This window comes from Panthera uncia, unplaced genomic scaffold (assembly GCF_023721935.1).
Source record: "Panthera uncia isolate 11264 unplaced genomic scaffold, Puncia_PCG_1.0 HiC_scaffold_1358, whole genome shotgun sequence".
NCBI classification, from domain to species: domain Eukaryota; kingdom Metazoa; phylum Chordata; class Mammalia; order Carnivora; family Felidae; genus Panthera; species Panthera uncia.
The window spans coordinates 33647-47007 of NW_026057984.1; the positions used below are offsets into that span (position 1 = coordinate 33647).

The window sequence follows — 13361 nt, forward strand, 5'->3', positions numbered from 1 at the left end:
TCTTAGATAAGTGACAGACTGGATAGTCAGGTTTAAAATCATTAAGGGTTGGGGTGCCTGGGTGGCTCAGTTGGTTAAGCGTCCGACTTTGGCTCAGGTCATGATCTCGCGGTCCGTGGGTTCGAGCCCCGTGTCGGGCTCTGGGCTGACAGCTCAGAGCCTGGAGCCTGTTTCAAATTCTGTTGTCTCCCTTTTTCTCTGACCCTCCCCTGTTCATGCTCTCTCTCTCTCTCTCTCTCTCTGTCTCAAAAGTAAATAATCATTAAAAAAAAATTTTTTTTTTTTTAAATACATAAAATCATCAAGGGTTGACTGGCAGTATATTTTGTTACTAGGAAGCGCTCACAAGGGTTTGCTGGAAAAGAGATTAAACAGCCAGGGATATAGTACGTAGAAAGGAAAGAGTAAAGAAGGTGTGTAAGGAAAGCTAGACTGAAATAAAATCTTTGGGTCCTCCTCAAATCTTCCTTCACTGAAGAAATGTGCTTGAAAGTATGACCTAGAAATAACAGGGGCCCCTGGGCTAACTGTAGAAGAGACATTGGCCTTCACTTCCAGTAATTCAGGGACCTGTTGGGGAGACACTTTCTTCTCAATGGGGAAAGGGGAAGTGTGTGGTGCCCAGGGGAGAGACCTTTGGTTCTTTGAGATTTTGAGCTGTGACAAGTTCTCTGCATAGCAAGAAGTGGAGACCTGAGTTCATCTTTGGGGAGGGCCTTTTCTTGGTTCTGTGAAAAGCACTCTCATGGGCCCTTTAGTGGTCAAGCAAGTTTCCACATAACCCAATGTTTGGGGGGAAAACTGTGACATCACAGTTAATCTGAAAGCAGATAGTCTAGAGTTAGACTGAGCAGCAAAGTGAGCTGGTGTGTTAATAGTTGTGTAAAGTTGAGTCATGTTGTAATTTGGTATTAAAGTAAGTGTACCCGCCTAAATGCAGTAGCTCAGAGCTGTCCTAGATTCCAAATGAATATTTATTAAAATGAAAGTACATTATACGGGTTTAAAATTAGAAAATTTTAAAATAGGATTAAGAATCAGAAATCAAGATAATGGGAGCTCCTAAAGGCAAGTGGAATGAATCACTTATAATTTTCCTCTTGATTCCGTTTCATCCATATAAGCAGAAATTTCTCCACAAAAATGTTGTGAAATATTGAATGACTTAGGGTTCATGACCCCATTTAGGGTTTTTGCCCCTTCACAAAAATTAAACATTTTAGGATCATAGAATGTACTTAAATACTTGTCGATTGAGGTGAGATTTCATTTGTTAGAAAAGTGTTTAGTTCAAGTTCATTTAAAAAGCCCTTGAGAAATGAATGCAGTATTCAAGGTACACACTCTGATTTGATAGAAAGGCCTTAGCTACAGGATTCCAAGTTTCTATCCTTTAAATCAGTGGAAGAAAGGAAATCCAGGCTCTCCAGCCTAGCTTTGGCTTCATCAATAAACTCTCTGGAAGCTCTCTGCAGCGGAGGCCGGGGTGGGCCCATTGGAATCCCAGAAACCAGAGTCATGATGGCTTTCGTCTGCGACACTCCAAAACCTAGACAAGAAAAACAAATGAGGAAATGTGACTGGGACTGTCCACTTTGCCACAAACATCTCAAAGCGAGATCACATTCTTACAGTGACTTCTATGACAGGATAAGGTGGGAATAAAAGAGGGGAACATTTCCGGTCACTATGGCAGACTGAGCAGACACAGGAAATTCCTCTTCCTGTCTCAAACACATAGAAAAGATGGAATATTTTAAACAACTTGACAAACAGTAAAACAAAACAAAGGAAGACTCAAAGTCAACCTCAGAAACAAGGAGGGACCAAAGGTATCAGGAAGAGAGAAGTCAGTGTGGTGAGGAGTTGCTGAAGCCAACTGGTCCAGGAGGATAATCTGATTCAGGGATATACTGCCATGGATCAAATGATAGGCCTTCATCGCTAAGACAGAATTTAGTTCAAGTAAATCTAAGAAGTCCCTGAGAAACGCACTATTTAAGATGCTGCTGTTTTAGAGCTGGTGTTATAAAGCTGGTCAGGAATCCAAGAGGAAGCCTTGGGTCTGTGCATAGAGGGGGTTGAATTAAACTCCCTGTGTGAAACTGGGAGCCAGCCTGCCGGCCTGGGCATAGAGAGGCAAGGAAGCTTCATTTCCACCAGGGTTGTGGATGGAAGAAGATCATATGAAAGAAACCCTAAGCTTCTGCCATATATGAACACTGGGTCCACATTTGCATTAGGTACTTGGTGTAAGAACTGGATTAAGAAATTAACCTAAAAACTGGTTAGAATTGGTGAAAGCTCCAACAGAGGCAAATGTAAAACCACTTGTTAGGACACCTTATAAACTAGAGCACAAGAAAACAAGTCTCTGAAGACAAATTCAGAATTAAAATTTACAAAACACATGAGAAAAAGAAGTCACACAAGATCTAGCAAATGCTTAACTGACAAATCTCACATCCTGAGAATTGATGATACAGAAATATCTGGGGGAAAAAACAAAAAGAAATACTAGAAATGAAAAATTTACATTCAGTGAAATGAAATAGTAGAAAACAGAGTTAAACATAGAATTAGGGATTTTGAAGGCGGCTCTAAGGAAACAATACAGCACAGCCAGATATTTGTTTTAATCAGCTATCGTTTTTAGATCTAGGGTATGAAACGTAACTTTCTTTTGCTAAGTTAACTAATTGAACATTGGGAAGGAAAATACTAACATGACCAAAGATACAGTATAGTTTGATGAATGCAAAATGGCCCTCCCAGGCTTATTACAAATGGTGGAATAGGGAGCTACCCTCATAGTAAGACTACAAGTTTATTTATTTATTTATTTTAAGCATTTATTTTTTGAGAGTGCAAGTGGGGGAGGAGCAGAGAGAGGGGGACAGAATCTGAAGCAGGCTCTGCACATATAGCAGCAGCAAGCCCGATGTGGGGCTTGAACTCAGAAACCACGAGATCATGACCTGAGCTGAAGCGGATGCTCAACCAACTGAGTCACCCAGGTGCCCTGTAGACTACAAATTTATTAAGATAGTCTCTCCTTGACTAAATCACGAAAGCTCCAACCTGCCAAGGAAGTCTGAAACGATTTCTTTAAAGATGTGTTCTCTTAAATCATAAAAATTATCTTCAAGAGTCCACATTCAAAACGCAAATATTCTGGGGGCACCTGGGTGGCTCAGTCCATCAAGTATTTGACTCAATTTCAGTTCAGGTCAGGATCTCACAGTTTGTGAGTTCAAGCCCCACAACGGGCTCTCTGCTAACGGCATGGAGCCTGCTTGGGATTCTCTCTTTCCCCTTCTCTCTCTCTCTCTCTCTTATGAAATAAATAAACTTAAAAAAAATGCAAATATTCTGGCAAGAGTATCAGCTAGTATGTTAGAGCTCTATGTGGCAGAAATGTTGCAGTGTCACTGCTAGACGATCTTATATGTACACAAGCACACTTTTAGCTCTAGTTTTAATAGTTTAATATTTATTTAAATGTACCTTAGGAACATACACACCTACCACACCAAACCCACAATTTTGTGAAAAGTATGGCTTAGGTAGGACAAGGGAATAATATAGTACTTGTGGCACATAAATAGGACAACAATCATGGAAGTGGAAGAGTGAATGGGAAACAGCGTCTTCAAAGGATTAAGAGAGCTAGTGGAGGACCTTGCAGGAATGAGGTGCTCCATATGATAGGTGCTTGGAGCTCGGGAGGAGTTGCCAGAAGACAAAAGGCTCTGAAAGGGAGGTGGGAGGTCTGCCAAGAACAAACCTAAAACCTTTCCTGGACTCGACCCAAGTTCTCAGAAAGGGCCAACCTCCTCAAGAGGTGGACTAAATGGTGGCATTTGTCACGGGGTAAGATTTAGGAGATTGTGAGGAGGTTTCTCTATGCAAATTTACTGTATTTCCCTCAAATTCTACTCTGTCCTATTATCCAAACCTCCATCATCTGAGCTTACTTATGTTAATAAACTCTCTTTACATTGCAAATACTCTTGGGAGAGCTGCCAGTCATTCACAATTTAGTAAGGTCTGTGTTCAGACTGCCTTCCCCCACCAAGCCCTCGGGCTGAAATCTGTGTGGTAGAATTTTAATGAGCAAGGGCAGGATGGTGGGAGAAAAGGATAAAAAAAATGGTGTGCAGAGGCGGGGGAGGCAAACAAAGTGATAAAATGGAGGGTTGAGATTTGTGGAAGGGTGCCAAAGACCCTCCAAATAGGTTTACTTCACCATTTTATAGGGTTGGCCTTAAAGCTAGTATTGGAAATAAAACTCTGCTTGCAACGGAACAGGAAGAAGTGTCCTTGTTGGGGGAGCCTGGGTGGCTCAGCTGACTGAATGTCCGACTTCAGCATAGGTCACGATCCAACATTTGGTGGGTTCGAGCCCTACATTGGGTTTTGCACCAACAGCACAGAGCCTGCTTCAGATCCTCTCTCCCTTTCTCTCTGCCCCTCCCCTGCTCTCTCTCTCTCAAAAATAAACATCAAAAAAAATTTTTTTTAAGGTGTCCTTGTTGAACCCTCACAGTGATGGTGTTCCATTTCCTTTACACTCATAGCAGGCAAAGCAGAAAACTTACCAAGTTTGAGCACAAAGTTGATAAATCTCTGAATGCAAAACTGGAAAGGAAAAAGAAAAACACAAATCTATAGTCAGTATTACTAAGCTGTGATAACAATTTAGAAATTTTGGAAGTCAAAGGACAGAAACCCCAAACTAAAAAGCCCACACACCCTAGTTGTCTGAAGGCCTGTCAGAGTGGAAAAAAACAGCCAAGTGAGGTTGGGGTTGAGATCCACCCAGGAGAAGGTAGGATCTTTTCACATACATAAGCTTTATTAAAAGGGCTCTTGCAGAAAAGAAGCGCCAAAGATAGAATTGTAGGCTAGAGCTAAGATGGGGGCAGGCACCCTTTATTCATCTAGCTTGCATAGCTAAACTATCAGCTATTGTGGCTGTTCTCAAACAGGGGTACACTAACCTCTGGGGCACTTTCTTTCCAAGATACCTAAGGGACACTTAGCCAAGGCTAAGATTTATGGGGATAAATAATTTCTAGATCCTCAACATCCATAAATGCTATTTTCTAAAACTGATGAGGGGAAGAATTCGCATGTAATACAGCTACAGGTTGTCCTTTTGTATTTCCTTTTCATAGTCCTTTTTCTCCCACTTTTGAAAAAAATAAAGACATACCTCCCATATCACTGCCTTGGGACACCTCTGGGAACCAAATAAAGGAGCAGATCAAAATACTGGTATGGGCACTGACAAAGTGACAAAGCGACTCCTCTAATTAATGGGTAACGAGTCCTCTAAAAAACCATAGGGCTTTCAACTTCTTGCTTTCAACATTATTTTCAATGTTGCTACCCAGGCTGTTAGCTGAAAATCACTAAAGCATTCTGTGATTTTTAACATGACTCAAAAACTGTTCAAAGAATTGAGTGACTTTGCTGTAACAAAATTTCTTCCATTCCTACAGGGTTTCGCAGCACTCATTTCTCTAAAAACCAAAACCAGAAATAATATCGATGCTGAAATTAAACTCATGCTAGCATTAAGTAATATTCATCCAAGAATTTGTGAACTAATTCATAAGAAAAAGACTCCATCCGTCTCATGAAGAGATGCCTTTTCAGTAACATTTTACTCACGTTGTTTTCATCAACTGTATACAGTCTAGTAACAGAAAATTCTGTGCAGAATGAAATTCGAACACCCAGAACCTTACAAACATGTATGTATTTATGTTCTTTTCTCCCTCTCACACAAACTGTAGCACATCACATTCATGACTCTATATACCCTGCTGCTTTTTTACATTTACTATATCATGGAATATTTCCAGGCCTGTACATAGAAAACTATTTCACCCTTTTAAGGGCTGCATAGAATTCCATTGCGTAACTCAAACACAATGCATTTAACCATTTCCTTATGGGTGGATATTTGGGTTGTTTCCATCTTTTGGTATTATAAACAAGGTTGTACGGAACATCTCTGTACGTGTGTCATTTCACTTATGTAAATATAACAGATGGCATTTAAGTCCATTAGAATGAATAAATTCTGCCCTAACTTTTTGCTTCTTCACTTGATTGTATATTCCCTTAGAGCAGAGACCAGTATTAATGAAGTTATGCACTTGGCCCAGCCCTTGGCATATAAATAAATGAGTAAATGAGACCCACTCACACTAGCCTTCTATAAGGATAAAACAGAGAATGTGGTAAACTAAATTCCTTACCAATACTATTTTGAGTGGGACTAATGGGGGAAAAGAAAGAGATGGAAACCGGACCAGTCAATGAAAGAAACCACTAAATGGAAGGGCTCCTATCACAGCTGTTTTACTGTCTACTCCATCATATGGTTTCCCTGTCATTCAGCTTAGAACAGATTGGAATTTTCAGAAATAACTTTCACTGGGAAACTAAGGAAAAAGAAAATAACCATCGGTGCAAAAAAAAAAAAAAAAAAAGGCAAAGTCTGCACAATTCAGACAGACTTATCTTAATTTAAACCAAAGTCTTGTCAATGTTTGGTTTAGTTGGCAAAGCTTCCTAAGTCCCTACCCTGTTCTTGTTCTCAGCTTCACGTGATCTGAGGCTGAACAAAGGCAACTATTAAATCAGCTATTTAAACTTGAAATAGGAAGTAGATTTAGGATCGCTCAATGTTCAGGTCTAAAAGGTGGGGAATTAATCATTCCTGGCAACTGCTACCTCACATTCTCTCTGACTTGGAGCTCAGGTCACCCCCTCTCCCTCTAACCTCCAGGATGTTCTGCACTTCTGCTCTATAATCTCTAATTTCCCTAAAGGCAGCCTGTCTTGTTAAAAAAGATTCCTTATCTGAATCTTATTGGGACTGAGCACCTGCTCTGATCTTGCCTATGCCTTTCATTCAGCTTATTTTCTTGGGATACTCTACTCCGTCACTTTTATTATTATACTCTACTCAGTCACTTTGATTATTATACTCTACTCAGTCACTTTGATTATTTACTATTTCGGAGGCCAAGTCCTTCTCTTGTGCCTACGCTCTTTCTTTCCATCCCATTCCACTTGTGTCGAGTACACATATTACCCAGCTGCGAGATTGGTTCTGCCCTTCAGGAGTCTCTTCATTCTCTGGACAGCTGGCCTGTCCTCCATGTAGCATTAACAGTGGCCACTATCCCCCCCAGGTCCTCCCTGTAAAGCATCGTCTCCTGCTGCTTTTCTCTTCCTAGTTCAAAGCCAGTGTCTCCTTTTAGATCACTCACTAGCCTCTTGTTTCTGCCTGGTGGATGCTTCCACCAGTTCTCAGCACACTGCAAGTGAAGGTGACTGACTGGCTCTGACTTCAGCTCAAGTCTTCCCATTTGGGGTTACCAGCTTCACAGCTTCTTCATAAACTCTGGAGACTTGGGTGTCAGGTCCTCAAGGGGACAGCATTTGGTCACATTTTTCCCAGAAATCTATCACTGTTATTTCATACTCACAAAAATACTTTGAACATAGAGTAAAAGATCGTTTGTAGGAGGAACAGAGAGAGATCATTCCCATACAGGGCCGGTCCTGATTAGCTTGCAGGGAACACAGACAATGGGGACAGGTTTGGTTTTAAACAAGAACAGGTAAGAAGCAGAAGGAAAATGAAGAGAGAGGCAGCTGGGCAATTTAACAAGGGCAGGTAAGGTAGGAGTGCTGATGAGAAAGAATAAGAATTATCCAGTGGAAAGAAAAGTGGCTGTGATTTATGTGAAGGGAAAATCAAGTTAACCTGATGGTTCAGGGCTGAAGAGAAGTCCTTTCGTTCAAAAGCCTCCAACATCTGGTTTGTCTTTTTTCCCAGGTAGTTATAGGTACTAGAAAGAAAACAGTATACACTGCAAGATCAATAACTCAGCGGGAGAGATTCTTCCAATCCCTTTGATGCTTAAAAGGGAAAAATATACCAGGCCTTCCAGAAGTGTATTTTTTGGCCCTAATCTATTAGAGATCAGGTGTCTTCAGTTCTGAGTTTTGTAGCAACACTAAGCAGTGCCAAGAGGAGGCACAGAACACCAAAGGGGATAAAGAAAGGGAAGAAAAATGGAAAATGATAAAGTTAGAAGAAAAGGGAAAAAAGCAAGAGATGGAGTTAGTGTATTTGGTAGGGAGTAAATGAGGCCAACACCTGCCTCAGGGCACATGTGCAGGCACAATGCTAGCCAAGAGCTGTGGATAAAATATAGCATCTGAGCTGAGGCCTTGAAGTCTTATGCTGAAGAACTGGGTGAATGGGGCAAATCCCAGCAGATTGTCTAAATTCTCTGCCCAGTTTATATGCTACCTGTAATATATACGCTTAATTCATGTATTATCTAGAAGCTAGTTTCTAATAATAATTTTAATAAAGATAATAATAAAACACATCATTTACTGTCTATTGTGTTCCAGGTGCATGACATAAATCATGTCTAATCCTCTCAAAGCCCTGCAGGGTAAGCCTGGCTTCTGTTTCACTGTGAAAAAACTCCAGCTTAAAGAAGGCTACAGAGTTGTGGCAAAGGCTTTCACCACCTCACACCACCATCTATTACAATTCAGCAAACATAAAAGTGAGAATAAGTCCTTTGATCTGATAGAGTGTAGGCTGGAAAAAAAAAAAGTCTCTAGCTACCAATAAAGACAAATATCTTAGACTAATCACTGAATTCTTAGAGAAATTGGCAAGGTAGATGTTTACAGAAATTCTTAACAAGGATGCTTTCCCAGTGTCGAGCGACTTCTCATAGAGTTAAGTCAGTATCAGAAAAATATATTTATCTTGGTATATGAAGAACAGAATGTTGTTGGTACTTCATATATGTAGACCCTGGAATGAGCAGCAAGGGATTCCAAGAATGTGAAGTTCCACATTACCTTCTGGTCATAAAGTAAGGAAAAATAAAACATAATAGCTGAGATAAGTCACTTATAGATGTGGAACACTTCTAGGTCACGATATGTATGTGAACGTCAGAGGAGTTTCAGAATACTAAAATTCAAATCCCAGGGGTCTTAGGCATATTTGGTTAGAGAGAATGTGATTACAGTGAAGAAGAAATAAAGTCTAACCAAATGTACTTTGCCTCCAGATTATGTTGACAGAATTAAAAATGCCAAATGGGGGCCAAAAAAACAAAAGTCAAAAAAGTAAGAATTTACAGGGGAAAAAAAGTAAGAATTTCACAGCCAGCATATCCAGGCATTCAGGTCTCCTTGGCAGAAATGTCCCTGTAGTGACAATGGATATTTCCGGCCATCCTGACTTGGTGAATAAGCCATTAAATTATCCAACTTAATTATTCTTTTCTTTTAAATACATTTTTAAGTAAGTTATTTATTTATTTATTTATTTATTTGAGAGAGAGACAGACAGACAGACATCACAAGTGGGGTAGGGGCAGAGAGAGAGGGAGACAGAGAATCCTAAGCAGGATCTGCACTGTCAGCACAGAGCCTGTCATGGGGCTCAAACTCATAAAACCATGAGATCATGACCTGAGCTGAAATCAAGAGTCGGATGCTTAAACGACTGAGCCACCCAGGAGCTCCCAACTTAATTATTCTTCATCAAAGCCGCACTCACCAAGACATGTTATCAATATTACTTTGCTTCTCCCTACACTTTTCCTATAGGGAGGAAATGTCCTTTCAGTGAATACAAATTATTTCAATCAATCCCTTGTAGGCACTTTTCTAATAAATTAGGTTACCATGTGCAGTGGACATGCTAATTGAATTTCCTGCCTTCCCTAGCCTGTCTAAGTAGGCATCAGGCCACATAATTCTACTTTCTTGGCTGCAGGTGACTGGACTTCAGGCAAACTGAACAGGAGGTGCGATCTGGTGACACCCTGAAGTGCCATGCTTGGGCAGCCACGATTGGCCATGTGCACACGCTGACGCACAGCAAGCCCACGTGGAGAGCCAGAGGGGAAATAGAGGGGTGCGCAGAGAGACACAGGGGCGAGAGTCTCCAGAGGGCCACAGACAGGAGAGTGCTCTGCTGTGGCTGCTGAGAGATTTGCAGTTCTGGGTTCTCATCTTCTCTGAGGCCTGGCTGCACTTCCTTCTCTTGAGTTTTATGTAATTTTCCAGTAGTTTATACCTTATCTTTGTCTACATTAGCTCCTTTGAATGGGTTTCTGTTACTAGTAAGTAAATAATTTCTGATGGGTTCTGTGCATGCTCTTGGTTCTGGTGCCTCACCTCTGATTGCAGCAGAGGCTTGTAGGGACAATGATTGGGTTGCTAACAAACTGCTATGCCCTACTTAATTCCTTTGTACTGAAAGACTGGGGGAAAGAAAGGCAATTTGTATTAAAAACAGTGTTTGTGCAAGAAGTATAACGAATTAGGTGGTGACTACCTCTCCCTGGGGGACTTGACATTTATAATGCGTCATGCTTACCTGCCCACCGCTCCCGTCGCTCCCATCACCAGAGCACTCAGTAGTTGCTAGTCAAAAACAGACACAGAGTATTCGCTTTTATGAACAAGAGAAAGCAAGAGGCTGCTGCTCTATAGCTTTATAAATGGTTCCAGAGGGCAACTAACCTGACAAGTGAGCGACTTACCTCATCCACCCCAAAAAGGAAAGCAAACTGCCGCTCGCGATTCTGATCAACACATTGCCCGAAGTCTAAGAGATCTGTGTCACTGAACTTCAGCCCTTGGAAGGTGGGGATCTTCTCCTGAATCCCATCCAGCAATTCCTCAGCACGAACTGCTCAAAACAGTCAATGCCTCACTAATCTGCACACTCCAGAAGATGCCAAACCGCGTCTTGTAGGTCCCCCTGCATCGGCACAGAGTGCCAGAACCTGTTCTCAGCTGGACGTCACACACCCTCACCTAGTAGTTCCTGTACACTTGTCAAATTACAGCCCCAAACCTTCTGTTCTTTGAAGACAACACGTGCATGTTTCCAAGGCGCAACTTGTACTTTTTTCTTTTAAGGAAGTAGAAAGGAATGAAATCTAAAAAATAAGCCCCTAAGAAATGTCATCTAATTGTAACGATCTCCTTGTTGGAGAAGCATAGTAACGACAAAAGAAAAGCCAGAAGAGAAGTGAGGAGGGCTCAGGGTACCTCAGTACCTACCACACTGAGAATACGGTAGAGGACATGGTAGACACAGTCTTTCTCCTTGAGGGTCTTACAGGCTTGTGTCTTCTCATATAAGAAGCAGGGGTGTGTGTGATAGACACAACATATCTGCTAGAAGTGCCTACGTGTCAGCTCGTCTTTCACACTTAAAAACTTCCATTATAAGGAAGGGTCAACGATGGATAACACTGACTTATTGTGGATCAACTGGAACTGTCTGGTCAACAATATTATGCTTTGATGATGTGGGGTGGAGTTTTCTTAGTGAAACGGTAAGATATGGGATGGAGGGACAGAAGCATTGAAAGAAGCCACACTTACTCTTTACCCCTGTCAAGGCAGGGATGTGATAGTAATAAAATGGCAATGCTGGGGCCGCAGCAGCCACCTCCTTTAGGAAATTAATCAAGACATCTGAAAGAAGAGCAGGAAAAGCCGTGGTGTGAACAAGCATATAAAACACTGGCTTTCCCTGCTAAAAAAAAAAAAACAAAAAAAAAAAGAACCATCTAATGAAATGCAACCATCCCTCTCAGCAGCTGAAAATTCTTGATCACTCTTACCATCCCTGAGATTGTTACGGCAATGTCATTGCAGCTTGTTCCATTCAAAGTTTTATTTTCCTTTCTGGAGAAAGGCCAAAATAAGATGATCACTTTCGTACCATACTAAAATACTATTAAAAAACTGGTGCAAACCCTCCCAGATATTAAGAGAAGATCATGAAATACTCTCATAAAAGCCAGAAGCCCATCAAGAAGACTTTTATGCTCTTTTCCCATAAGGGTTAAACGTGGTCAGGGAACAAGGAATCTGCATTAGGATCAGAATCATCAAGTTTTAACTGAGAAAATTCTACAACAAAGAGGTAAACAACATTTGCTTAAAGAGGGAAGTTATAAGAATAGAGGCATATCTGACAATAATTCAACCAGAGGCTGGTTCTTTCCCTGTTTGGGGAGAAATCCAGATATGGCAGAAGAGAACTCACTCTACTTTACTGAGAAGTTGTGATTTCCTACATCATCCACTGTGAGCTTCAACTGCAACATTACTACAGATGATAAATAAATCTAGCAGACTTGCTTGCACTTTGGCTAGTGGGAGAGAGATTTAAAGAAAAAATTTTTTTAACATTTATTTATTTTTGAGAGAGAGAGAGAGATAGAGCACAAGCAGGGGAGGGGCAGAGAGAGGGAGACAGAATCTGAAGCAGGCTCCAGGCTCTGAGCTGTCAGCACAGAGCCCAAGTGGGGGCTCCAACTCACCAACTGCGAGATCATGACCTGAGCCTAAGTCGGATGCTTAACCAACTGAGCCACCCAGGCTTCCCTAGCTGTGTATTTATTAATCATGCATTCAATCATGGATTGTCTGTTTTCAATCTTTTCAAAATTTGCATTTCTTTGTTTGTTAATCAGGAGGATTAAAAAGACTCAGTATACTTGGAAACCACAAGTAGTTTCCATAGAGAAAGCAGAGGAGAAAGCAATTAACTTGTTATTTTGGGAGACAATGGATGTTTCTGTGAAATCTCCCTCAAATTCATTACTCATTCAATCTTGAATAGAACGTGTATTCTCAAGATGCCCATCACTTATATTCCTGTTTTGAGAAAACCGGTCCCATGTTTTGCCATGTTACTCTGACACTGCAAAACCGGCTGGACTAGGAGTGAACACCTGACTCAAACAGGCACCTATAGGCTGACCCAGGGCTTGGTGGATGATGACCCAATCAGATTGTTTGGCAAAGGAGTTGAAGCCCTTCTCAAAGGAGTATTTTCTCACATGGATCCAGGGAGGCCAAATATCCTGGACCACTGCTGTATACTACTGCAACTGCACACTGTCAGTCCATAAAACTTTACTTTCACGAGTTCAGTGTAACCATTTTGAATGAAGGCAAAAAGAAGCGGCCCGTGTGAGGCACCATGTGTTTGGACCGTCTACTTACCTTTGTTCCATGGCTTGAGAAAGAAAGGCGCAATGACAGCGATGCCATCGGCTCCTATTTCTGCTGCATGTCGGGCCTTTAAAAGAAGAAATAAGACCATTGTGGGTCTAGGCACAATTCTGATATGTGGGTGTGGGGGTTTCCCCACATCAGCAAGCAATTCTCTGATACCAGCTGTGTGTCCCACAATTCTACTCAACTCTGATGCTATCTACCTGGAGACAGAATCAGATTCCACAGGTTAAGGGCTCAGTCCT

General features: G+C 41.3%; 1 protein-coding gene across 3 annotated transcripts in view; it reads right to left on the reverse strand.

Annotated features, from left to right (window-relative positions):
* Positions 1 to 301: 301 nt before the first annotated feature.
* The window catches only part of LOC125916958 (N-acetylneuraminate lyase), a 38537-nt gene continuing 25477 nt past the window's right edge, over positions 302 to 13361 (reverse strand). For 2 of the 3 annotated variants that reach the window (XM_049623204.1, XM_049623203.1), the window contains exons 6-12: positions 13105 to 13180; positions 11470 to 11562; positions 10617 to 10765; positions 10451 to 10497; positions 7793 to 7877; positions 4602 to 4641; positions 302 to 1549 (exon numbers count right to left, since the gene is read on the reverse strand). In XM_049623204.1, the coding sequence (XP_049479161.1) occupies positions 1365 to 1549; positions 4602 to 4641; positions 7793 to 7877; positions 10451 to 10497; positions 10617 to 10765; positions 11470 to 11562; positions 13105 to 13180 (675 nt within the window). In that variant the 3' untranslated portion in view covers positions 302 to 1364. The remainder of the gene's footprint in view (positions 1550 to 4601; positions 4642 to 7792; positions 7878 to 10450; positions 10498 to 10616; positions 10766 to 11469; positions 11563 to 13104; positions 13181 to 13361) is intronic. The other variant, XM_049623205.1, reaches the window with a different exon arrangement.